At 45.2% G+C, this 24,130-nt stretch overlaps 1 protein-coding gene across 1 annotated transcript in view; it reads left to right on the forward strand.

Annotated features, from left to right (window-relative positions):
- The window catches only part of LOC138762442 (transmembrane protein 237-like), a 47,574-nt gene extending 23,726 nt beyond the window's left edge, over positions 1-23,848 (forward strand). The window contains exons 7-12 of the mRNA XM_069936199.1: positions 6,465-6,588; positions 8,802-8,993; positions 11,002-11,075; positions 20,980-21,079; positions 22,869-22,990; positions 23,580-23,848. Of these exons, the coding sequence (XP_069792300.1) occupies positions 6,465-6,588; positions 8,802-8,993; positions 11,002-11,075; positions 20,980-21,079; positions 22,869-22,990; positions 23,580-23,644 (677 nt within the window). The 3' untranslated portion in view covers positions 23,645-23,848. The remainder of the gene's footprint in view (positions 1-6,464; positions 6,589-8,801; positions 8,994-11,001; positions 11,076-20,979; positions 21,080-22,868; positions 22,991-23,579) is intronic.
- The last annotated feature ends 282 nt before the right edge of the window (positions 23,849-24,130 follow it).

A 24,130-nucleotide genomic window follows, 5' to 3' on the forward strand; every position in this document is an offset into this window, starting at 1 on the left:
TGTGGACCCCCCACATGTGCGTGCCGGGTGGCGCCATTGTCCCCATGACGACTCCCCCCTTCCCCGACTTCGACCGCGCAACATCCGGCCGCGCCAGCGACCGTCACAGCGTGTGCTCCAAGCATCTGAATCAGCCCCCGCACTATCAGCCAGAATCAGACACACACAAAGATAGAGACTGTACAACAGACTTTAATCCACAAAAACTTCCACAGAGCCAGGCTGGTTGTGGCTGCAGCATCTCTGAGTGAGGCCTCGGGAGGCTGGCACAGGCTTATATCCTGGAGGGTGATTGACACCCGACTGGGTGGGGCTTGATCCATTCAGGCCGTCTGATTTACAGCCGGCTAGGTGTTGTCCTGTCCCCTTACACTCCTACAGGTACCGAGGTTGCCCCCTGCAGTAGGCCGGTGGTCTACCATCACAGGGGTCAGTAACAAGGAATCGCACCCACTATGTACATACAACATTTACAGGCTGAGATGACTCGGCGGCCGCCGGGGTCTCTGTGGCCATCGTAGGACTGCTGGTGTGGTGCTGCGCGGATGGGTATCCAGTGGGGCCAGGGTCGATGTATGCGGGTCGTATTGGATGGGTGGGGGGGGTGGCGAGTTCGTCTCCGAAGGCTGAAGCGGGCCCCTGGTGGTCAAAGAGGCCCTGCGTGCTCCACAGCTACCTGAGGACGGGGATGTATGCCCGGTCAGCATTGACCTGGGTTGGAGGGTGGCATGGCGTGGTGTGGTGGGCGCTCCTGCTGGTGCCAGGTCCCTGGTTGAGACGATGTCCTCCCTGCCACTGCAAAACCTAACGTAAGTGTAGTTATAGTTTGCATGAAGGAGAAAAACCTGCTCTACTAGGGCTTCTGCCTTGTGTGTCCGTACATGCTTACACAGAAGCACCAGTCCCAGGGATGTGAGGCATGCTGGGAGTGAGATTCCAGTCGCCGACCTCCTGGGGAATGAGAACAGACGTTTGTGAGGGGTCTCGTTGGTAGCCGTACACAGCAGTGATCGAATGGCATGGAGTGGCTCGGGCAGGGCGTCCTGCCAGTACTCAACGGCCCACCCTTTTGACCTGAGAGCCAGGACTGCCTTCCAGACCACCCCATTCTTGCGTTCCACTTGCCCATTGCCTCTTGGGGTCTAGCTTGTCGTGTGACTGGTTGTGATGCCCCTCACCGTCAGGTACTGGCGCAGCACGTCACTCATGAAACTAGACCCCCGGTCACTGTGGATGAAGGCGGGGTAGACAAACATGATGAAAATCTGCCCCAAGGACCTGATGATGGTGGCTGTGGAGGTGTTTGGACAAGGGATGGCAAAAGGGAAGCTTAAGTACTTGTCCACTACCGTGAGGAAGTAAACGTTTCGTTCGTGGAAGGCAGGAGCCCTTTGAAATCCATGCTGAGACGCTCGAAAGGCCGAGTAGCCTTTACAACTTGGGCCTGGGGGATGCGGAAGAAGCGGGGTTTACACTCCGCACAGACCCGACAGACCTTGGTCATGTCCCTGATAGTGTACGGCAGATTTCGGGACTTAACGAAACGGTACAAACAGGTGACGCCCGGATGGCAGAGGGACTCATGCAATGCCTGCAACCTGTCGTCATGTATAGATGCACAGGTGTGAGAGAGGGCATCAGGGGAGACGTTAAACTTCCCGGGGCGGTACTGGATGTCAGTTGTAGTTTGTCAGCTTGACTCTCCAGTGCAGGATCTTGTCGTTCTTGATCTTGCTCTTGTGGGTAGTGTTAAACATGAACGCCATGGCCCGCTGATCTGTAGGGAGCTTGAATCTCCTGCTTGCCAGGTAGTGGCGCCAGTGGCGGACAGCTTCCACAATTGCCTGGGCCTCCTTTTCAATGGCGGAGTGCCCTAGCTCGGAGCCGTGGAGGGCCTGGAGAAGAAGGTGACGGGGCGCCCCTCCTTGGTTGAGGGTAGCAGCGAGAGCCACCTCGGAGGCATCGCTCTCCACCTGGAAGGGGGAGTCCTCATCCACAGCCTAGATCGTGGTGTCCGCGATGTCTTGCCTGATGCAGGTGAAGGCTGCCTGCACCTCAGGTGGGAGGGGAAAAGTTGTGGCTGGGGCCAGTGGACGGACATTGTCCGAGAAGCGAGGGACCCACTGCGAGTAATAAGAGAACAGGCCCAGGCACCTGCAGAGGGCCTTTAGCGTGGCGGGGGGGGGAAGGAGTAACTCCATTAATGGGTGCATCCTTTCTGGATCTGGGCTGACGACTCCATGGGCCATGATATACCCCGGGATGGCAAGGCGGGTGGTGCTGAACACACTTCTCCTTGTTGTATGTGAGGTTCAGCTCCACGGCCATCTGGAGGAATTTTTCCAGGTTAGCATTGTGGTCCTGCTGGTCATGGCCGCAGATAGTGACGTTATCCAGATATGGAAATGTCGCCTTCAGCTTGTGCCGGTCGACAATGCGATCCATCTCCCACTGGAAGACGAAGACCCCGTTCATGACCCCAAAAGGAACCCGGTGGAACTGGTACAAGCGCCCGTCCGCCTCAAAGGTGGTGTAGGGCTTGTCCTTCAGATGGATAGGGATTTGGTGATACGCTGACTTCAGGTCAATTGTGGAGAAAACCCGGTAGCGGGCTATCTCATTGACCATGTCAGCGATCCTCGGCAGAGGGTAGGCATCCAGCTGGCTGTACCGATTAATGGTCTGGCTGTAATCCATGACCATCCTCGGCTTACTTCCCCCTTTGACCACCAGAACTTGGGCTCTCCAAGGGCTGTTACTGGGCTCTATAATGCCTTCTGGCAGGAGTGGCTGCATCCACCTTGATGAAGTCCCTGTCTGCAACGCAATAGCGCCTACTTCTGGCGGCGATCGGCTTGCAGCCTAGTGCAAGATGTGGAAAGAGCACCAGTGGGGTGATGCGCAATGTGGATAGACCGCAGGTTGGCCGGGGCTGGTAGGTTGGGGTGCTGTGCAATGTGAGTGGAGGTTGGGGCCTCTGGAGGCAAGGGTGACACTCTGCAGGTGACACTGGAAATCCAGGCCCAGGAGGAGTGGTGTGCAGTTTGGGCATGACCAGGAGCCTGAATCCTGTGTAAGTCTCCCCTCCCACTGTTATATCGACCGAGCAGCGCCCAAGGGTACCAACAGTCTTATCCTTGGCAGTGAGGGTGATCAAGCAGGTGGTGGGGTGGATCTTTAACCTTAGGGAGTCGGGCACAGTCGAGTGAATGGAGCTCTCAGTGCTGCCACTGTCCAACAGGCACTTTGCTACCTGCCCATTGACTCGCACATTCATCATCGAGCGCCTGAGATCGTGGGGGATGTCCCTGGTCAGCATGGTGGTAGCCAGGACTGTGTTGGAGACGCCGCTATCCGGAGGGATGGGGAGCGTCGATAGGGTGGCCTGGTCATCACCCATGTTGACCACGTCGACATCGATCATGAGGTGCAATGTGCGGTAGCCGATGGCCTCTGGAGGCGAGGGGAGCGTCGGTAGGGCGGCCTGGTCATCGCCTGTGTTGACCACGTTGCCGTCGGTCACTGGGTGTGGCGTGTAGCAGCTGATGGCACCCGGAAACGTGGGGAGCGTCAGTCGGGCGGCCTGTTCATCGCCTGTTTTGACCACGTCGTTCTCAACGTTGTCAGGGGCCCTCCGTGTTGGGCGCTGCCTGGCCCAAGATGGCGGCGGCACGTTGGGGGCCGCTGCGTGGCTGGCCTCCTTCCTCAGCCGTATCCATTGCGCCGGGGAAGTGACGTCATCACGGCCGGTGGTAGTGACGTCGTTACGCTGTGAGTTGGAAGTGATGCCACTGTAGTTCTCAGTGAGCTGCGCCAGTACCTGACGGCGAGGGTCATCGCGACCAGTCGCACGACAAGCTATAACCCGAGAGGCAACGGGCAAGTGGAACGCGAGAATGTGGTGGTCTGGAAGGCACTCCTCCTGGCTCTCAGGTCAAAAGGGTGGGCCGTTGAGTACTGGCAGGACGCCCTGCCTGAGCCACTCCATGCCATTCGGTCACTGCTGTGTACGGCTACCAACGAGACCCCTCACGAACGTCTGTTCTCATTCCCCAGGAGGTCAGCAACTGGAATGTCACTCCCAGCATGGCTCAAGTCCCCGGGACCACTGCTTCTGCATAAGCATGTATGGACACACAAGGCCGAAGCCCTAGTAGGTTTTTCTCCTTCATGCAAACCATAACTACGCTTGTGTTAGGTTCGGCAGTGGCAGGGAGGACACCATCTCAACCAGGAACCTGGCACCAGCAGGAACACCCACCACATCACACCACGCCATCCTCGAACCCAGGATGTCGCTGACATCCCCGTCCCCAGGCAGCTATGAGGCACGCAGGGTCTCCTTGACCACCAGGGGGCCGCTTTAGCCTTAGGAGATGAACTCGCCCTCCCCACCCATCCAATGCGACCTGCATACTTCGACCCTGGCCCCCCCCTGTCCATCCCTCCGCGTGGCACCACACCACCCACACACACCCCTGTCGCCAGTCCCCCCAATTCCCTTCTGACCAGTGACCAGGAGCCAGTCCTACGACGGTCACAGAGACCCCAGCGGCCGCTGAGTCGTCTCAACCTGTAAATATTATATGTACATAGTGGATGCGATTCCTTGTTACTGCCCCCACCCCCCCGGGACAATTTTAAAGAAGGGGGTGAATGTGGTGGTAGACCACTGGACTACTGCAGGCGGAAACCTCTGTATCTGCAGGAGTGTAAGGGGATAGGACAACACCTGGCCGGCTGTCAATCAGTCGGCCTGAATGGATCAAGCCCCACCCGGTTGGGTGTCAATCACCCTCCAGGATATAAGCCTGCACTGGCCTCCCGGGGCCTCACTCAGAGTTGCTGCAGCCACAGCCAGCCTGGCTCTGTGGAAGTCTTTGTGGATTAAAGCCTGTTGTACAGTCTTTATCTTTGTGTGTGTCTGATTCTGGCTAGCGGTGCACCACAATATCAGCATCTCTGATGATCATCTCCTGGGCCTTCCACGTCAATGCAATCACAAAGAAGGCTCGTCAGCAGCTATACCTTGTGAGGAGTTTGAGGAGATTTAGTTTGTCACCAAGACTGAAATTTTCTGCAGGTGTACCATAGAGAGCGTTCTGACTGGTTGCATCCCTGTCTGCTATGCAGGTGCCACTGCATAGGACAGGGGAAAAAAAACTACGGAGTTGTGTACTCAGCCAGTGCCACCTTGCTCATCAGTTCGCTCCATCAAGGACATCTACAAGAGTGGTATTTTAAGAAAACAGTCTCTATCATCAAAAACCTTCGCCACCAAGGCCATGCCCTCTTCACACTGCTACCATTGGGAAGGAGGTACAGAAGCCTGAAGATGAACACCCAGCGATACAAGGGCACCTTATTCCTCTCTGCTATCAGATTTCTGAATGGACAACGAACCACAATCACTACCTCACTTTCTCTTTTTTTCCACTACTTCATTTGTTTTTAAATGTAATTTCTAGCAATATTTACTCAGCAACGAATTTTGCGAATATTCATGACAATAAATTCAGATTCTGATCTGAGGATGGAGCTTCAGAGTGTGGAACATGTATTCCACAAATTTGTTCCTGTATCTCTCTGAAAAATCATGCATTTACAATTTACTTTGCCCTTCCGTTGGTGAGCGTGTTCTCACTGGTCTAGATTCCAAACTGATATTCTTTCCCTCAACCTCTGTCTCTCCACCCTTCCTTTATATTTTCAGATGCTCATGCAATAGGAAACTGGCCCTTCAGTCCAATATCCAACCTAACCAAGTTGACATTATGGGCGAGTCCCATTTGCCTAAATTTGGTCCATACCCTCAGCCTTTCCAATCCATTTTCTGTCTAAATGCCTTTCGAACGACAAAATTGTACTCATTTCTACAATTCCTCTGGGAGCTCATTCCAGGTACAGACTAACCTTTGAATGAAAAAGTTTCCTCTCAGGATCCTCTTCAATTTCTCCCCTCTCACCGTTATCCTAGGTCCTCCATTTCTAGAATCATCTACCCTGGAAAAAAGACTGTGAGCATTCACTTCATCAATGGCCATCATGATTTTATATACTCACCCCTCAGCCTTCTCTCCTATCGGGAATGAAGACACAGTCAATCTAACCTCTTCCTATTACTGGAGCTCTCCAGTCCATTCCTATTACTGGACCACCTTGCAGCTTGAATTTCCTGACCAGGTTATTGATCACCTGTTCTGATTTCCTCTGGGTTATGCAGCTTTTTGTTTGGGATGTTTTGCGATTTTAAAGACTCTGAAGCAAGTTCTTTGATTTGTTGTCTGAGAAAGTGACTGATTGATATGGAGCCGAAGGCATGGAGGAATCAGCAAGGGAATTGGGCTCCCACTGGTCTCTTCTGACCAGGATCTGACTTGTCCCAAGTTTGAGCCTCAGCCTCCCCTACAAGGCTGCTGGTGACAAACAGCCCAATTTTATTCTCTTGCACATTGTTTTGACAGGTCGATTTCAAGCTGCAGACAGAGTAGAAGCAGGGAAAATTGCCAAACAAGTCGAGATATACATGGAGGTTAAGTCCACCCGGACAACCAAAGATGTCGCTTTACAGGCACACCGCGGATTCAGGTAAGGGTACCCGGATTCCTGCTTCCCCAGGAACAACTCCATCCTCCCAGGCTATTGAAGCTGTCTTTGTTTTAAACTCCTGTCATTCAAGATTGTTTTGGTACTATTTTCAGTTTAACATGGTATATTTTCTCCTTATGGTATGATCTACTCCATCTTGGAGATAAATTGTAGATAGGATAGCTGCTTGGCAGAATGCCTCTAGTCAGACAGTCATCATGACTCCATGCTTCTGATTGCCTGTCTCTTCAATTCCTTCTCGCTCTCCCACTAGCTCCTCCCATCAGCATCCCAATGAAGTGAGAAACAGCTCTGCTGGCTCCTCGGCACATTTCAACTTCCTGGACAGTTTTCAGTGATTTTAGGTTGTAGTTGCTGCTCCCATTTACTCTAAACCAATCTTTAAAAGTTTAAGTTTATTTGCCACATTATGGTTGGTGTAAGTGGTAAGTGAGAAGGGTTCTTCTACAAGTAATCTTAACAGATCAATTCTAACAAGCAAACTATAAAGTATACAGCAGAAGGGCTACGCAGTATGGAGAGACAATAGAAAAAAAATCAATTAAAACAAAGCAAAAGCAGCATGAGAGCATTATTGTGGGCTTCATTGAGGAGCCTGAGGGCTGCAGGGAAGGAACTGACTTCAGCCTGTTGATGAATGATTTCACACTTTGAGCCTTCTCTTTGATGGAAGAGGGGGGAGGGGTGGGGTGTGTCCAAGGTGTGATGGGAACTTCAGTACATTGACTGCCTTTCCTAGGCAGCAAGAGATAGATTCATAGAATGCTGAAGCACAAAAAACTGGACATTTGGCCCATGCTACCCATCATCTCTCTAGTCCCACTGAACTGCTCCCATTCCATAACCTTCCAGGCCTCTCCCATCCATGTACCTATCCAATTTTTAAAAAAACATACGATTGAGCCCTCATTCAAAACATCAGATAGCAGCTCATTCTACACTCCCACCACTCTATCCCTAATGTTCCCCCTAAATCTTTCCCCCTTCGGCTTAAAACTATGACCTCTCGTATTTATCTCTCCCAATCTAAGTGGGAAAAGCCTGTTTGTATCCACTCTGTCTATACCTTCATAACCTTGTAAACCTCTATCAAATCTCCCCTCCTTCTTTGCTCCAAGGAATAAAGTCCTAACCTGTTTAATCTTTCTCTGTAACTCAACTCCTGAAGACCCGGCAATATCCTAGTAAATCTTCTCTGCACTCTTTCAATCTTATTGATATCCTTCCTGTAGTTAGGCGCCCAGAACTGCACACAATATTCCAAATTTGGCCTCACCAATGTCTTAAACAACTTCAACATAATTTCCCAACTCCTATACTCACCAAAATCTTTCTTTACAACCCTGTCCACATGCGACGCCATCTTCAGGGAAAAATGTATTTGAATTTCCAGATTTCTCTGCTCCTCTGCAACCCTAGGTGCCCTATCATTTACTGCACATCTCCTACCTTGGTTTGCCATTTCAAAATGCATCACCTCACACTTGTCTGCATTAACCTCCATCTACGATTTTTTTGGCCCACTTTCCTAGCTGGACCATATCCCTCCACAAGCTTTGAAAATCTTCCTCGCTGTCTGCAACACCTCCTATCTTCATGCCAATTCACCACGTTATCATCCAGATCATTGATAATATAACAACAATGGTCCCAATATGGATCCCTGAGGCACACCTCTAATCACAGGCCTCCAATCTAAGAAACAACCATCCACTAGCACCCTCTGTATTCTCCCACACACATCCCATTTTGAATCAAGTTTACAACCTCTTCTTGAATACCCAGTGCCATAACCTTCTGAACTAACCTCCCACGTGGGACCTTGTCAAATGTAGATGAAGTCTATGGAAGAGAGGGATGTTTGTGTGATATTCTCTATTTATTAACTAGCTCCTGTGTTATACCTCATTACAAACTTTTTTATCCTCCCTCCCTGCCTTTTCTATTTGTCTCAGAATTTGGCCCATCTTAAATTTTCCAAAGGAACCTTCTATTTCCAATGCAAGGTCATTGGTCTTTAACTGATTCTCATGCTGCTTGCCCTGGTGAGTATTTCCAGCATTGTTTATTTATTCAGAAGGTATCCTCAACATTTTAGATTAATAATATTCTGCCGGAAAGGTTGTTTAGTAGTTATAATGGTGAAGGTCTTGTTGCAATGCCCAGATCAAAATCTGTTTTTCTTCTCCCAGGGTAATCGGGCTTTTCTCACAAGGGTTTCTGGCTGGATACATGGTGTGGAACATTGTTGTCATTTACGTCCTTTCTGGTTACAACTTCTCCAATATTTCAAATCTACTCAATCAATACAGCATGCTGGTTTACCCAAATCAGTGTCTCCTATATTTTTTACTTGCCATCAGCACTGTCTCTGCATTTGACAGGTAAGAAGAAAACAGCAGTAAAGAGGGGCTTAGGTATTTGTCAACAATGGCCAATCCTTGAGCATTTCCCAAGACAGGGTCCCAACGGTTTCCACACTGAGTATGTGCAGATTGTTCACTTTTTGGAGCTCAGGTACAACTTACTTAGAACATTTGGATACTGCTGGATCTGTGTGCCAAACCTTTGATGAAGAACTACAACCCCCGTCATGTCACCTTTGCCTGGCCCCCTTGATTACCACTACACCACAGTGCACGACGATATTGGGAGATGAATCTGTATTTTTTTTTATTTGCAGCACAATAGATTTTGACCATTTAAATGTGTGCTGTCCAATTACACCCAAATTAACCTAAAACCTCTTATGCTTTGGAGAGTGGGAGGAAACTGGAGCATCCAGAGCAAACCCACACAGACACAGGGAGAACATACAAATTCCTTAAAGATAGCACCAGATTCAAACCTGGCTCACTGTTGTCAGGCTAACAGGGTCACACCGTGATGCCAACTGTGCCCCACAGTATTCTACTGTCTCTTTGCCATGTGCCTGCTGTCTTTACATTTCTGACTTGAGCATGCCCAATTTTTTGGTAAGGAAGGCTATTTTCAAGCCATAGCAAAAGCTATCTATCGTTTGTAATGAGTTAAATTCAGAGCACGGTACCAGGCCCTTCCAGCCTACAAATCCTCACCACCCAAATATATCCATATGACTAATTAACCTTCTAACCTTGTATGTCTTTGGAATGTGGGAGGAAACCAGAAAAACTCACATGGACACAGGAATCGGATAATGAATCATTTATTGTCATGTAATAAAACAGAAATGTAATATTACATGAAGTAGCTTTTAGTCGGCCATAAGACAGTCAAAGATTTGCCTGCCACCCTTTACAGTCAGAGGAAGAGAAGCAAAAGAGAATCTCCCCCCCCCCCCCCCCCAGAGTCGCTGAATGTCCATGGATTTGGCTGCAGCATTGCTGTAGCTTCTGCAACCACACAAGACTCCAATTCAGTTCAAAACATCAGCAACCCGTGCCTAGATCCAAACCTCTGACAAGACCCTTTAGGAGCACTTCTTGGCCTCAGCGCCCTCTCAAATCCCAGATTAATCTGATACCTGGTTCACATGAGCCAAGCTCCAGCAGCCCCATAGTCTGGTGTGAGTTCTTTGATCTCAAGTCACTAACAGCCTACAGCCTATGTGGGTTCCTTCCTTGCAAGTTGGCAACAGCTTATCGCCTGTGTATGTCCTTCAGCCGCAGAGCTCCGTCACCATCCTTGGGGATGTCTCTTCTGCTTCTCCTTAATGAAGGGTGACCTCTCCTTTACTGGTGCCCTGCGCCAATCCACTGTTCCCCCAGAGTCTGCAACCCCTCGTGGCTGCTGCCGAACACAGGCACCGCCATCTTGGGCCCAGACCCTATGGTCACAGGTTTTTAAATGAAACACCATTGGCTCCTTTAACAGGATGTTTAAACCCTGTACTGAACCTTCACCAGTAGTACTTGGCGGTATGACCCTGTAGGTGAATGCTGTGTTTCCATTCCCTGCTCTCCCTTGGTCAGTACGAGTGGCAGCACTGTCTTTAATGTACCTCCACTACAGTAGCTGTGCCAGCCTATATTATTGTAGTTTTTATAACACGGTTATCACCACGCTATTACAGCGAGAGCGACCCAGGTTCAAATCTGGTGCTGTCTGTAAGGAGTTTGTTCATTCTCCCCTTGTCTGCATTGGTTTCCTCCAGGTGCTCTGGTTTCCTCCCACCCTTCAAAATGTACTGGGGTTGTAGGTTAATTGGGGTATTTAGCCAGCATGGGCTCAAGGAGCGGTAGGGCTTGTTACAGTGCTGTATGTCCATATTTTAAAAAAAAATAAATTTAAAGAGTACCTACCTGCATTTGGCTGCAGGAGTAAGAATTCTTTTGACTATGATAATAAACTCTTTTTCATCATTCACTCTCTTGTGTTTAGTTTAATTATCACTGGTTCTTCTATCTCCAGGTTTAACATAGCAGATGCTTCAATGGCACTCCGCAGAATGGTGACACTGGACCCCACAGCAGTCACCTCTTTTTGTAAGTACTTTCAATCTCCTGCAGTTGAAAATGTCTTGATATCAGCTCATTGCTGAACAGCGTGACACCACTGCCAGACTGAAGACCACTGCCAGCGTCAACCTTCTGCTGAGTGCTTTTTTGGGGGATTCTTTTTGTAGATTTTTAACGGTTTAGAATTAGTTTTGCTTTGTATAATTCAAATTGCATACAGATGATCATGGAAAAGAGATATTTAAATATTCAGAGAGAGCAAAAAAGAGGCAATTTTTGAATCCATTCAACCATTTGGATGTACTGTAATTCCAAAAGTGACAGTTGCCCTCTGGCCTCATTTGCTCATGATGTGAATTATTGGCAGGTTGTTTGTCTACACTCAACAGGGTTTAAGTCTGAACCCATTCTGCAGCACATTGAAATGTGTATTTCCCATTGATGCTATTAGTCTGAAGGTAGTTTGGTTTTGAACTCATCCTGATCCTTCTGGAGGAGTCACGTGATGGAGTAGTGGCTGGTAGGAGAATACTACCCATCTCCAGAAAAGAAAAAAAGTGAAAGAAAAGCAAAGCCCCAGATACACAAAACACAACAAATAAAAGATAAAGGTGTGGAGAAAAGAAAAAAAATGGCACCTAAGAAAGAAAAACCAAAAACAACAGGGAAAAAAAGAAGGAAAGACGCCAGAAGAGAAAGGAGAATGCCTTACCTGCATGAAAAAGCAGGGACCCGAGGTTAGTGGAGACCCCACAGGGTCACGACCTTCCAACCACGGGACTGCAAAAATGGCTCACTGAGCCAAACAGAGGTGCGCAACTGCGCACAACAAGGAGAACACCGACGGGAGGGGGGACCAACTGTGGATTGAACCTACACAGCACGAACAGCTGAGAGATGCACAGCAGCAGGGCTCCCAACTGGAAGAACAGGAAAGCAATGGGAAAGGGAGGGATGAGAAAGAAAAACAGAAGCAGGAGGCCCAACAGATAACCAGCCCAGAAGAAGAGGACCAACATCAAGAAGCCATGAAAAAAAAACAACAAACTGAGGCAAGCAGCTCAACAAGAAAGTCAGAAGAGACACAGATACAAGGAAGAGAAGTAGAAGACACAAACCCAAGAGCAGACGCAGAAGAAGAAGAAGAACACCAAGCTCTACACAGAGGATTAGAAGGTAAAATTAATGGACAGTACATAGATTTAAAAAAATTTCAAGAACAAATGAAAGTATTAAAACAATGGTTGACACTAGAATTTAGTGAAATGAAAAGTACAGAAGAAAAAGTGAGTAGAATAGAGCTGGTCATAACAGATGTAGGGAAAGGATTAGAAAATGTGGAAGAACATGTAATGGTGGTAGAAATGGAAGTGAACGAATTAAAAAGAAAATTGGAAGAAAATGACAAAGTTAAAGAAACACAAAAGTTGTTAGCTCAGAAGATGGATATAATGGAAAACTATAGTAGGCGCAACAATATAAAGATAATGGGCCTAAAGTAAGATGAAGAAGGCAAAGATATGAAATAATTTATAAAAGAATGGATCCGAAAAGTCCTGGGAATGCCAGAAATGCAGGAAGGAATGGAAATAGAAAAGGCACACAGAACATTAGCCCCGAAACCACAGTCACAACCAAAACCAAGATCCGTTTTAGTAAAATTTCTAAGATACACGACAAGAGAAAATATATTGGAGAAGGCAATGAATAAAATTAGGGAAGACAAAAAACCTCTGAAGTACAAAGTTCAAAAAAAAAATTTCTACACAGTCATAAGTTTTGAGCTCCTAAAGAAGAGGAAGGAGTTTAACACAGCAAAATCGATCCTATGGAAAAAAGGCTATAAATTTTGTTAAGATATCCATTAGTGCTTAAAATAGTTATCCTGGGAGAGCAAAACAGAGTGTTCTCGGATCCGGAAAAAGCACGAGAATTTGCAGAACTCCTGCAGGACAGAAAGAGAGATGAAGAGATGTAACAAGAACGAAGAACAACGACAAACTACTAAGAAAAGGGAAGTAAGGGAGAAGGGGGAAAAAAGAGGAAGGGGTAAAAAAAAAGAAAAAGAGAAGAAAAGAGGGGGAGCTTTGTTGTAATGTGAAGATTAAAGTCTTTTCTGGAGGGGTTTGGGTGGGAGAGAATAACAGTCACTGCGAAATCAGTTGACACTTGCGAACGGGTTTGCAATCTGAATGGAGAGGGGAGTTGTGGTTGCCTGGCAAGGGACAAGGGCCGACTCGGGGAGTTGGGGGGGGAACACTTGGGGTTAAGGGAATTTTAGATGTGGGAGTGGTTGAAGTATTTTATGTTTTCGAAGTGTTGTCATACATTGAGTTCAAAAAAGGAAAACTGAGAAATGAAAATGGGGAAAAGGGGAAAGGTGATGGTGAGGAAGCGGAAATGAGATGTAAACAGAGTATGAGATGGCCATGTTGAACTATATGACTATAAATGTTAATGGAATACATAACCAAATCAAAAGGAAGAGGCTATTAAATTTACTGAAAAAAGAAAAAAATAGATATAGCATCTAAATGAAGTGGAACACAATAAATTAAGGAGAGACTGGTTAGGGCACGTAATGGCAGCATCATATAATTCAAAAGCCAGAGGTGTAGCTATATTAATCAATAAAAATGTACCAATCAAAATAGAGGAGGAAATAATAGATCCAGCAGGGAGATATGTACTGATAAAGTGTCAGATATATTCAGAACTCTGGAATTTGGTCAATATATATGCACCAAATGAAGAGGATCAAAGTTTGTGCAAGATTTTTTTTGAAGATTGTAGATATGCAGGGGAATATATTGATAGGAGGGGACTTTAACCTTAATTTGGATTCAAAGATGGATAAAACTGGACAAAAGACTAGCAGAAAGAACAAAATAGCCAAATTTATGGTTAAATCAATGCAGGAAATGCAACTTTTGGATATATGGAGGAGTCAACACCCAAAGGAGAAGGAATACTCATATTATTCGAGTAGACATAAAACATACTCAAGGATTGACCTGTTCCTGTTGTCAGCCCATATCCAAGGGAGAGTTAGGAAAACGGAATATAAAGCTAGATTGTTAACTGATCACTCACCCCTGTTATTAGCAATAGAACTGGAGAACATCCCACCAAGAACGTACAGATGGAGATTAAACTCCATGCTACTTAAAAGACCGTGAGGCGGATTGCATCCTCGAGATTTGCTTTGAGGTTTGCCTGGAAGTTTCCTCTCACTTCGTCTGACTGCAAGTTTCCAACATTGAACCTCTTTCTGGGGGCTTTACTGTTCCTGGACTTTGGCTTGAAGTGAAGGTTGAGCTTGCAGAGAACCAGCCGGTGGTCAGTGTGGCATTCCGCGCTGGGCATGACCCTGATGTGGAGCACATCTCGTTTGTCTCTTTCTCGCACTAGGACGTAGTCCAGGAGGTGCCAGTGTTTGGATCGGGGATGCATCCAGGTAGTCTTCAGGCTGTCCCTCTGCTGAAAAAGGGTGTTTGTAATGACAAGCCGCTTTTCTGCGCAGAGCTCCAACAGGAGGCGCCCGTTGTCATTGCACTTTCCGACTCCATGCTTGCCCAGGATTCCTGGCCAGGTTTCTGAGTCGTTGCCGACGCGAGCGTTGAAGTCACCAAGAATGACAACCTTGTCGGCTGTAGGGGTGCGTTGAATGAGGTTGTGCAGATCAGTGTAGAACTTGTCCTTTTCTGCTGGTTCCGCCTGGAGGGTTGGAGCATAGACGCTGATGAGGGTGATGCGACGCTTGTTTTGAAGGGGGAGTCGCATGGACATGATCTGGTCCGAGTGGCCTGTCGGGAGGTTTTCGAGTTTGGAGGCAATGGAGTTCTTGACCATGAAGCCTACACCAGATAGGCGTCGTTCATCCATAGGCTTGCCAGACCAGTAGAGTGTGTAGCCCGCGCCGCGTTCTTGGAGGCTGCCTACATCTGCACTCGTCCCCTGAAACCCTCTGGGATCAGCTGAAGACTACCATACTGCAATCCACTGAAGAGATACTGGGCTTCTCCTCCAGGAAAAACAAGGACTGGTTCAACGAAAACCACCAGGAAATCCAGGAGCTGCTGGCAAAGAAGCGAGCTGCCCAGCAGGCTCACCTTGCAAAGCCGTCCTGGCCAGAGAAGAAACGAGCCTTCTGTCGCGCATGCAGCCATCTTCATCGCAAACTCTGGGAGATCCAAAATGAGTGGTGGTCTAGCCTCGCCAAACGAACCCAGCTCAGCGCGGACATTGGCGACTTCAGGGGTTTTTACGAGGGTCTAAAGGCTGTGTACGGCCCTTCACCCCAAGTCCAAAACCCGCTTCGCAGCTCAGACGCCAAAGTCCTTCTCAGCGACAAGATCTCCATCCTCAACAAATGGTCAGAACACTTCCAATCTCTTTTCAGTGCCAACCGCTCAGTCCAAGAATCCGCCCTGCTCCAGCTCCCTCAACAGCCCCTAAGGCTAGAGCTGGATGAGGTCCTCACCCGGGAAGAGACATATAAGGCAATTGAACATCTGAAAAGTGGCAAAGCAGCAGGTATGGATGGTCTGGAAGGCTGGCGGCAAAACTCTGCATGCCAAACTGCATGAGTTTTTCAAGCTCTGCTGGGACCAAGGAAAGCTGCCTCAGGACCTTCGTGATCCCATCATCATCACCCTGTACAAAAACAAAGGCGAGAAATCAGACTGCTCAAACTACAGGGGAATCACGCTGCTCTCCATTGCAGGCAAAATCTTCGCTAGGATTCTCCTAAATAGAATAATACCTAGTGTCACCGAGAATGTTCTCCCAGAATCACAGTGCGGGTTTCGCGCAAACAGAGGAACTACTGACATGGTTTTTGCCCTCAGACAACTCCAAGAAAAGTGCAGAGAACAAAACAAAGAACTCTATATCAGCTTTGTTGACCTCAACAAAGCCTTCGACACCATGAGCAGGAAAGGGCTTTGGCAAATACTAGAGCGCCTCGGATGCCCCCCAAAGTTCCTCAACATGGTTATCCAACTGCACGAAAGCCAGCAAGGTCGGGTCAGATACAGCAATGAGCTCTCTGAACCCTTCTCCATTAACAATGGCGTGAAGCAAGGCTGCGTTCTCGCACCAACCCTCTTTTCAATCTTCTTCAGCATGATGCTGAAACAAGCCATGAAAGACCTCAACAATGAAGACGCTGTTTACATCCGGTACCACACGGATGGCAGTCTCTTCAATCTGAGGTGCCTGCAAGCTCACACCAAGACACAAGATCAACTTGTCCGTGAACTACTCTTTGCAGACGATGCCGCTTTAGTTGCCCATTCAGAGCCAGCTCTTCGGTGCTTGACGTCCTGTTTTGCGGAAACTGCCAAAATGTTTGGCCTGGAAGTCAACCTGAAGAAAACTGAGGTCCTCCATCAGCCAGCTCCCCACCATGACTACTAGCCCCCCCACATCTCCATCGGGCACACAAAACTCAAAACGGTCAACCAGTTTACCTATCTCGGCTGCACCCTTTCATTGGATGCAAGGATCGACAACGAGATAGACAACAGACTCGCCAAGGCAAATAGCGCCTTTGGAAGACTACACAAAAGAGTCTGGAAAAACAACCAACTGAAAAACCTCACAAAGATTAGCGTATACAGAGCCGTTGTCATACCCACATTCCTGTTCGGCTCTGAATCATGGGTCCTCTATCGGCATCACCTACGGCTCCTAGAGCGCTTCCACCATCGTTGTATCCGCTCCATCCTCAACATTCATTGGAGCGACTTCATCCCTAACATCGAAGTACTAGAGATGGCAGAGGCCGACAGCATCGAATCCACGCTGCTGAAGATCCAACTGCGCTAGGTAGGTTACGTCTCCAGAATGGAGGACCATTGCCTTCCCAAGATCGTGTTATATGGCGAGCTCTCCACTGGCCACCGTGACAGAGGTGCACCAAAGAAGAGGTACAAGGACTGCCTAAAGAAATCTCTTGGTGCCTGCCACATTGACCAATGCCAGTGGGCTGATATCGCCTCAAACCGTGCATCTTGGCGCCTCACAGTTTTACGGGCAGCAACCTCCTTTGGAGAAGACCGCAGAGCCCACCTCACTGACAAAAGACAAAGGAGGAAAAACCCAACACCCAACCCCAACCAACCAATTTTCCCTTGCAATCGCTACAACCGTGTCTGACTTGTCAGCCACAAACGAGCCTGCAGCTGATGTGGACATTACCCCTCCATAAATCTTCATCCGCGAAGCCAAGCCAAAGAGAGAGAGAAGACTTAAAAGACAGGAATTTAGAGAATTTATTGAGTGCCAAATTAAAATGTACTTTGAAATAAATATGGAATCAGTGAAAGACAAATTTATATTATGGGACGCAATGAAAGCCTTCATCAGAGGGCAGATAATAAGTTATGTAACTAAGTTGAAAAAGGACTACAATCGGGAAATAGAACAGCTGGAAAGGGAAATAGTAAGTACAGAAAAAGAACTAGCAACAAGGGAAGATACAACAAAAAGAAGAGAATTGGTGGACAAAAAAATAAAATCACGAAACACTACACACGTATAAGGTGGAGAAGAACATAATGAAAATAAAGCAGAAGTATTATGAACTAGGAGCAAAAACGCACAAAATACTAGCTTGGCAGCTTAAAACAGAACAAGCTAAAAGAACGGTATTGGCATCAAGGAAAAAGGACAAACAAATTACAAATAACCCAACAGAGATCAATGAAAATTTCAAGGAATTCTACGAGCAATTATACCAAACTGAGAACAAAGGGAAAGAAGACAAAATAGATGAGTTTCTAGCTAAAATTGAACTTCCGAAATTGCAAGAAGAGGAGTAATACAAATTGATAAAACCATTTGAAATAGAGGAAATACAGGATATATTAAAAAAGCTACCGAAAAATAAAACGCCTGGAGAGGACGGACTCATAATAGAATTCTATAAAACATTTAAAGAGTTATTAATTCCTCCTCTCCTGGAAGTAATGAACCAGATAGAAGAAACACAAAACTTGCCAGATTCATGTAAAACAGCAATAATTACAGTAATAACAAAGACGGAGAAAGATCCACTAACACCAGCATCGTGTAGACCAATATCGCTACTTAATTCAGATTATAAGATAATAGCAAAAAGATTGGCCAAATGTGTACCAAAAATAGTAAAACTAGATCAAAGTGGATTTATTAAGAAAAGATGAACAATGGACAATGTCTGTAAGTTCATTAACTTAATCCATGCAGTACAAGGAAATAAGACACCAACAGTGGCTGTTGCTTTAGATGCAGAGAAAGCCTTTGACAGGGTAGAATGGAATTATTTATTCAAAGTATTACAGAGGTTCAACCTATCAGAGAAATATATTAATTGGATTAAAGCATTATATCAGGGACCAATGGCGAAGGTGACAGTAAATGGATATATATCAATCCAATTTAAATTAGGCAGGGATGTCCACCATCTCCCTCACTGTTCGCGTTAGCTATAGAACCATTGGCAGAACTGATAAGAACATAAAATAAAAGGGATAAAAATAAAAGGATTATAGAATCAGTCTATTTGCAGATGACATCATAGTATACTTAACAGAACCAGAATTATCAATAAAAGAATTACATAAGAAATGGAAGGAATATGGAGAAATATCAGGGTACAAGATCAATGCAAATAAAAATGAAGTGATGCCAATGAATAATGCAGATTTCACAAAGTTTAAGAAAGGATCACCATTTAAATGGCAAACACAAGCAATCCGATACCTAGGTATTCATCTAGATAATAATCTAGGCCATCTATACAAATTAAAATATCAGCCATTAATGAAGAAATTACAAGATGACTTAGAACATTGGAAAGCTTTGCCACTAACACTGATAGGAAGGGTAAATTGCATTAAAATGAATATCTTCCCAAGGATACAATACCTATTTCAATCGTTACCAATTCCCTTAATAGAAAAATTCTTCACTGAGCTAAAGAAAATAATAAGGAAATTCTTATGGAAAGGGGGGAAACCAAGGATAGCGCTAGATAAATTAATAGAATGGTACAAACAAGGTGGTTTGCAGCTACCAAACTTTATGAATTATTATAGAGCAGCATAATTAAGATATCTATCAGATTTTTATCAAACAAGGGAAAAACCAGATTGGACCAAGATAGATCTAGATAAAATAGGGGAGAAGGTACCAGAACATATACTTTATAAGTGGGATGAAAAACTGGTGCAATATAGAAGTTCACCAGTACTACACCATCTGCTCAATATTTGGAAGAAGATTCACGCAGAAAGTAAAAAAACAAATTACAAACTATCAAAATTATTATTGACGCAAAATCAACTAATCCCTTTCACAATAGATAACCTTTCCTTTAGAGAATGGGAGAGAAAAGGAATTAAAAGAATAGAAAATTGTTTTTTGGGAAATAATTCATTATCATTTGAACAAATGAAGTACAAGTATGGAATAACTCATGGTACAATGTTTGCATACCACCAACTGAAAATCTACTTAAAGGACAAACTGGGAAGCAGACTTGAGATTACCAGAAGGAAGCAGCTTTGAATACGTGATTACAGACACAATGATAATTAAAAGATTTATAACAAACATGTACATCAAGCTGCAAGAGAAAGAATGATGAAATAAGCTATAAACCCAAACAAAAGTGGGAAAAAGATCTAAACATAAAGATAAAAAATGAAATGTGGGAAAAGTTATGCTCCGGAACTATGAGAAATATAATAAATACTAGGTTAAACATGATACAATATAATTGGTTACACAGGCTATATATCACGCACCAAAAGTTAAATAAATGGGATCCAACATTATCAGATAGATGTTTTTGCTGTAAGAAGGAAATGGGAACAACAGTACATGCAATTTGGGCATGTGAGAAAGTGAAAACATTTGGGAAGATCTAAATCAGATATTAAATAAAATCACAAAAAGCAACATACCAAAAAAATCCAGAGATCTTTCTTCTAAGTAATATAAGTAGTAAAGAATTAGGCCTTAAACTGGATGAAGCGCAAAAAAGATTTATTATGATAGCCTTAGCTGTAGCAAAAAAATATATAATGTCAACTTGGAAATCAGAAGAGAGCCTGAGAGCACAGCAATGGCACATGGAAATGAATAAATGTATTCCATTGTAAAAAATAACATATAATTAAAAAAATAAAGTCACATATTTGAACAAATTTGGGAACCGTACATGGAACATAACAGAGAGGGCCTACCGCGGACCTCCTCCCCCTAAAATGATAGAATGAGAAGAAGACGAAATGAACTGACCCAGTGTGTAAAAGTAGATGACACAATTTTCTTGTTCATTTTCATTGTGTGATGACATTGTTTAATGGGTTTATTGTATTGTATATGTTGAATGTTTACTGGGTGGGGAGGGGTGTCTGAAGGAGGGAGGGAAGGGAGGGGGGAAAAGGGGAGAAAATGACACTGTATATTTAAGAGGGAAAAGTTTATGTGTATTTTGATTAATATGGTTCATAGTGTGAAAAATAAAAAATTTTTTAAAATCCTGACCCTCTGTAAGAGAATAGTAAGAGACCAGTTAACTTTGCAGAAATGGGCAGCACGGTTGGCGTAGTAGTTAGCTCAACACCTTTACAGTGCCATTGAACAGGACCAGGATTCAAATCCCGCGCTGTCTGTAAGGAGTTTGTACATTCTCCCTGCGTCTACATGGGTTTTCCACAGGGGCTCTGGTTTCCCCCCCCCCATTCAAAACGTATTGGGAGTGTAAGGTGATTGGTGATAAATGGGCCAAAATGGCCTATCACCATGCTGTATGTCTAAATTTAAAATTTGATGATCGATGCTATCTTCTTTCCTTATTGAGGCTAAAGAGCATCTGTAATAATGAAGACTACTTCCTGAGTTTGTTGGTGACGTTCATTTTTCTTCCTGTCTGTAGTGAATGTTGCGGCTCTCATACTGTCACTCAGCCAGCAGATGATCAGTGACAAGTTTAACTGGTACCAGTCATCGCAAGATATTGCCAATAACACCCTTTGGTAAGCTGTTGGGTTAAAATGACTAAGAAAATGTATTGATTTTGTTTTGTTGTGTAAACACACCAAAATTCTGGAAGAACTCAGCTGGTCCTTTCAGCATCTAAAGGGGACAAAGATATATTGCCAACGTTTCAGGCCTGAGCCCTTCCTCAAGGAAAGATCAGAAAAGACAGAAGCAGGAGATATTGAAAGTCTCAGAATTCAAACAATCCAGACCAACAAAAGGTGTTAATAGAATATGATAAGGGGACTACCTGAGAATTTATCATATCTGTGCGAAAGGAGACAGGGAAAGGAGAGACGACAGAGGAAGAAGGAAGGAGGGGGTTTAATGAAAGTCAGAGAAGTCGATATTAATGTCTCCTTTAGACTGGCTGAGTTCCTTCAGCATTTCGGTGTGTTTTCTACAATCACAGTATCTGCAGCCTACCGTGTTTCACTCTCATTTTGTCGTGAGTCCTGATTGCTTCTCAAATCTGTAAGCAGCACTGTAAACATCGGATGGACTGGACACAGACTGGGCGATTGCTTCGTTGAGCACCTTAGCTCTGTCTGCTGCATTTGCCAGGATCTCACAGTGGTCTTCCATTTCAGTTCCCCACCCCATTCATTTGCTGACATATCTGTCCATGGTCTCAAGCTTTGCCAGACTGAGACCACCCACAAATTGAAGGAACAAACCCTCAAGTTCTGTCTCGGCACCCTCTAACTGGATGACATTAACATTGACTTCCTTGGTTTCTGTTACTCACCCCCCTCCCCACCCTGATCTTTCCCAATGTCTCCTTTCCTCCTGCTCTGTCCCTCCCTCTGTCTTCTCTTTTTCCTCTGACTTCTTTACCTTAGTTCTGCATTCACAGAGCCAAACACCACGTCCCCGTCCCCCCCGCCTCCACTCCCCCAAACAGTTCTCACCTTTCCTTGCTCCTGGCCTCTTCTCCATATCCTTTTAACACTCTTTCTCTGTTGTTCTGTACTCTTTACCACCTATGGAAGCTGCAAGACCTTCGGGGGTCCTCCAAGATTTCTGTGTTTTTACTATAATCACAGTGTCTGCAGACTTTCGTGTCTCATATTGTGTAAACTAGCTAATCACTCTGTTCATCATCATACAGCATGGAAACAGGCCATTTGGCCAACCAGTAGGCACCCATCTGTATTAATTCCATTTTCCAGCACAGCCCAGATCCTCTTTTGCCTGGATGAGTCAAATGCTCGCCGAGTCACTTACTAAATAGTGAGACTGACCCTGCTTCCAACTCTCTCCCGCAATATATTCCAGGTCCTCATTACTCTCTGGGTGAAGAAGGCCTCTCTCACATCCTCTACTCCTGAATTCTATGTCCTAAAAGGCAAGTATCCCATATGTCTTTTTCACCACTCCACCACCTGTGCTGTTGCATTCAAGGATCGTTGAACATACACCAAAAATCTCATTGTTTCTCAATAATTCCTGGGGACCAGCCATTCCACCCATTGTGTGTGAGGGCACAAAGTCTTTTTTTTCAGGTTCAAATAGAGAAGAGCAAGAAATGAAAATGAAGGTGTAATGAGCGAAATGATCTTGTCCAGCTGTGCACCATTAAACTGGACAGGGTGCAAAAAGAGTCAAACTGGAATGGATTCCTGCCCTCCAAGTTATGATTCCTGGGAAAATTACCACTTTAACTAGGAGTTGAATGTTCCAACCTCAGTTCCCTGCTCCACACAGTACATTGTAAGGTATTTTGTTGACTGTATTTCAGTGCATTCCTTGTACTTAAATTAATCTCCATCTGACTCTACACAGGCCTTCTGGATCAGAGCTTTTGACTCTGCACCCTTGGATTGTAGTGAATCTAGTAGCTACCATCTCAGTTGGACTTGCCTGGATGTTCCTGTCATATCAGCCTATGCTTGACCACACTGAAGGTATGTGAGAAAAGACTACTATTTCCATGAGCATTGCAAGCCTTGTTGCTTCACCCAGATACACATGTATGATCGGAGACCGAGTGCGATGATGACCTATTAAACCAGGGAAAGAATGGGCACCTTTCTGCGATACTAAACAGGACCAGATTGGAGAATAGATGCACTTCAGTGGAAGAGGGAGAAAGGAGTCTGATTATAATTTTGAGTGGTGTATAAAAAAAAATTGTGTTGGGCTGACATGGGTAAGTAGACCTTTGTTGGAGTCAACTCTGTTATTGATTTAATAGGGTGAACATTCACACCAATGGATTGCCTCTTATGGATTGCTTTCACCTAAGCATCAAAAACTCTCTCCAAAATGAAAGCAGGGACACCCAAAGGCAAACATTACAGAAATTGCATCACTTTAAACCTATAAAAATATGTACAGAAATTTAAAACAGGAGGATTAGAGCTTGTCTCCATTATTTTGCTCTATATAATGAAGAGAGTTAAACATTGCCCAGAATGTCAGGGCTTATGACCCTTTGTGAAAGAAGTGGTGTTTGATTGTGCATGATAATAAAGCTTTCACTTTTCTTTCCAGAAGTGGAGTTTGGATCAGCAATGAATGATGTGAAACCTGATGAGAAATCCAAAGTACAAGCATAAACTGATGAACGGTTTAATACTGAACAGAGTTAAACAAAACATTCCATCTGAATGGTTTATCCATAGTTATTTTGAAAATCCTTTTGTATTGGTGCTTGTAATGAACTTATATTGTGTAGGTAATCATGTATGTTTTATACCAAAGACAATCTCTACTGTTATTGGAAAGTGATTGTTCTAACATTAAAACATTTTGTTATTTAATGAATGTAGTCACATTTTCAAATCCAGTGTTGAGCTTCACTCAGTATTTTGGCACTTCTGTTCAAGGGCAGCTCAGAATGATGGAGTGGAAATTGATTCTGCCAATACCAATTTAGATTAGTGCAGCTCAATTCTTATTATTCAAAACTCTCCCTCATTAACCACAAACATGGCCACCCTGGAGATAACAGGAGTGGTTTTTGTACAAATTGAGACCACTTGAGAGCCCAACTCATTCATTTTCCAGCCTATTTTGGACGGTGCCCAAGGAACAATTGACAG

The sequence above is a fragment of the Narcine bancroftii genome, chromosome 4, assembly GCF_036971445.1.
Source record: "Narcine bancroftii isolate sNarBan1 chromosome 4, sNarBan1.hap1, whole genome shotgun sequence".
NCBI classification, from domain to species: Eukaryota; Metazoa; Chordata; class Chondrichthyes; order Torpediniformes; family Narcinidae; genus Narcine; species Narcine bancroftii.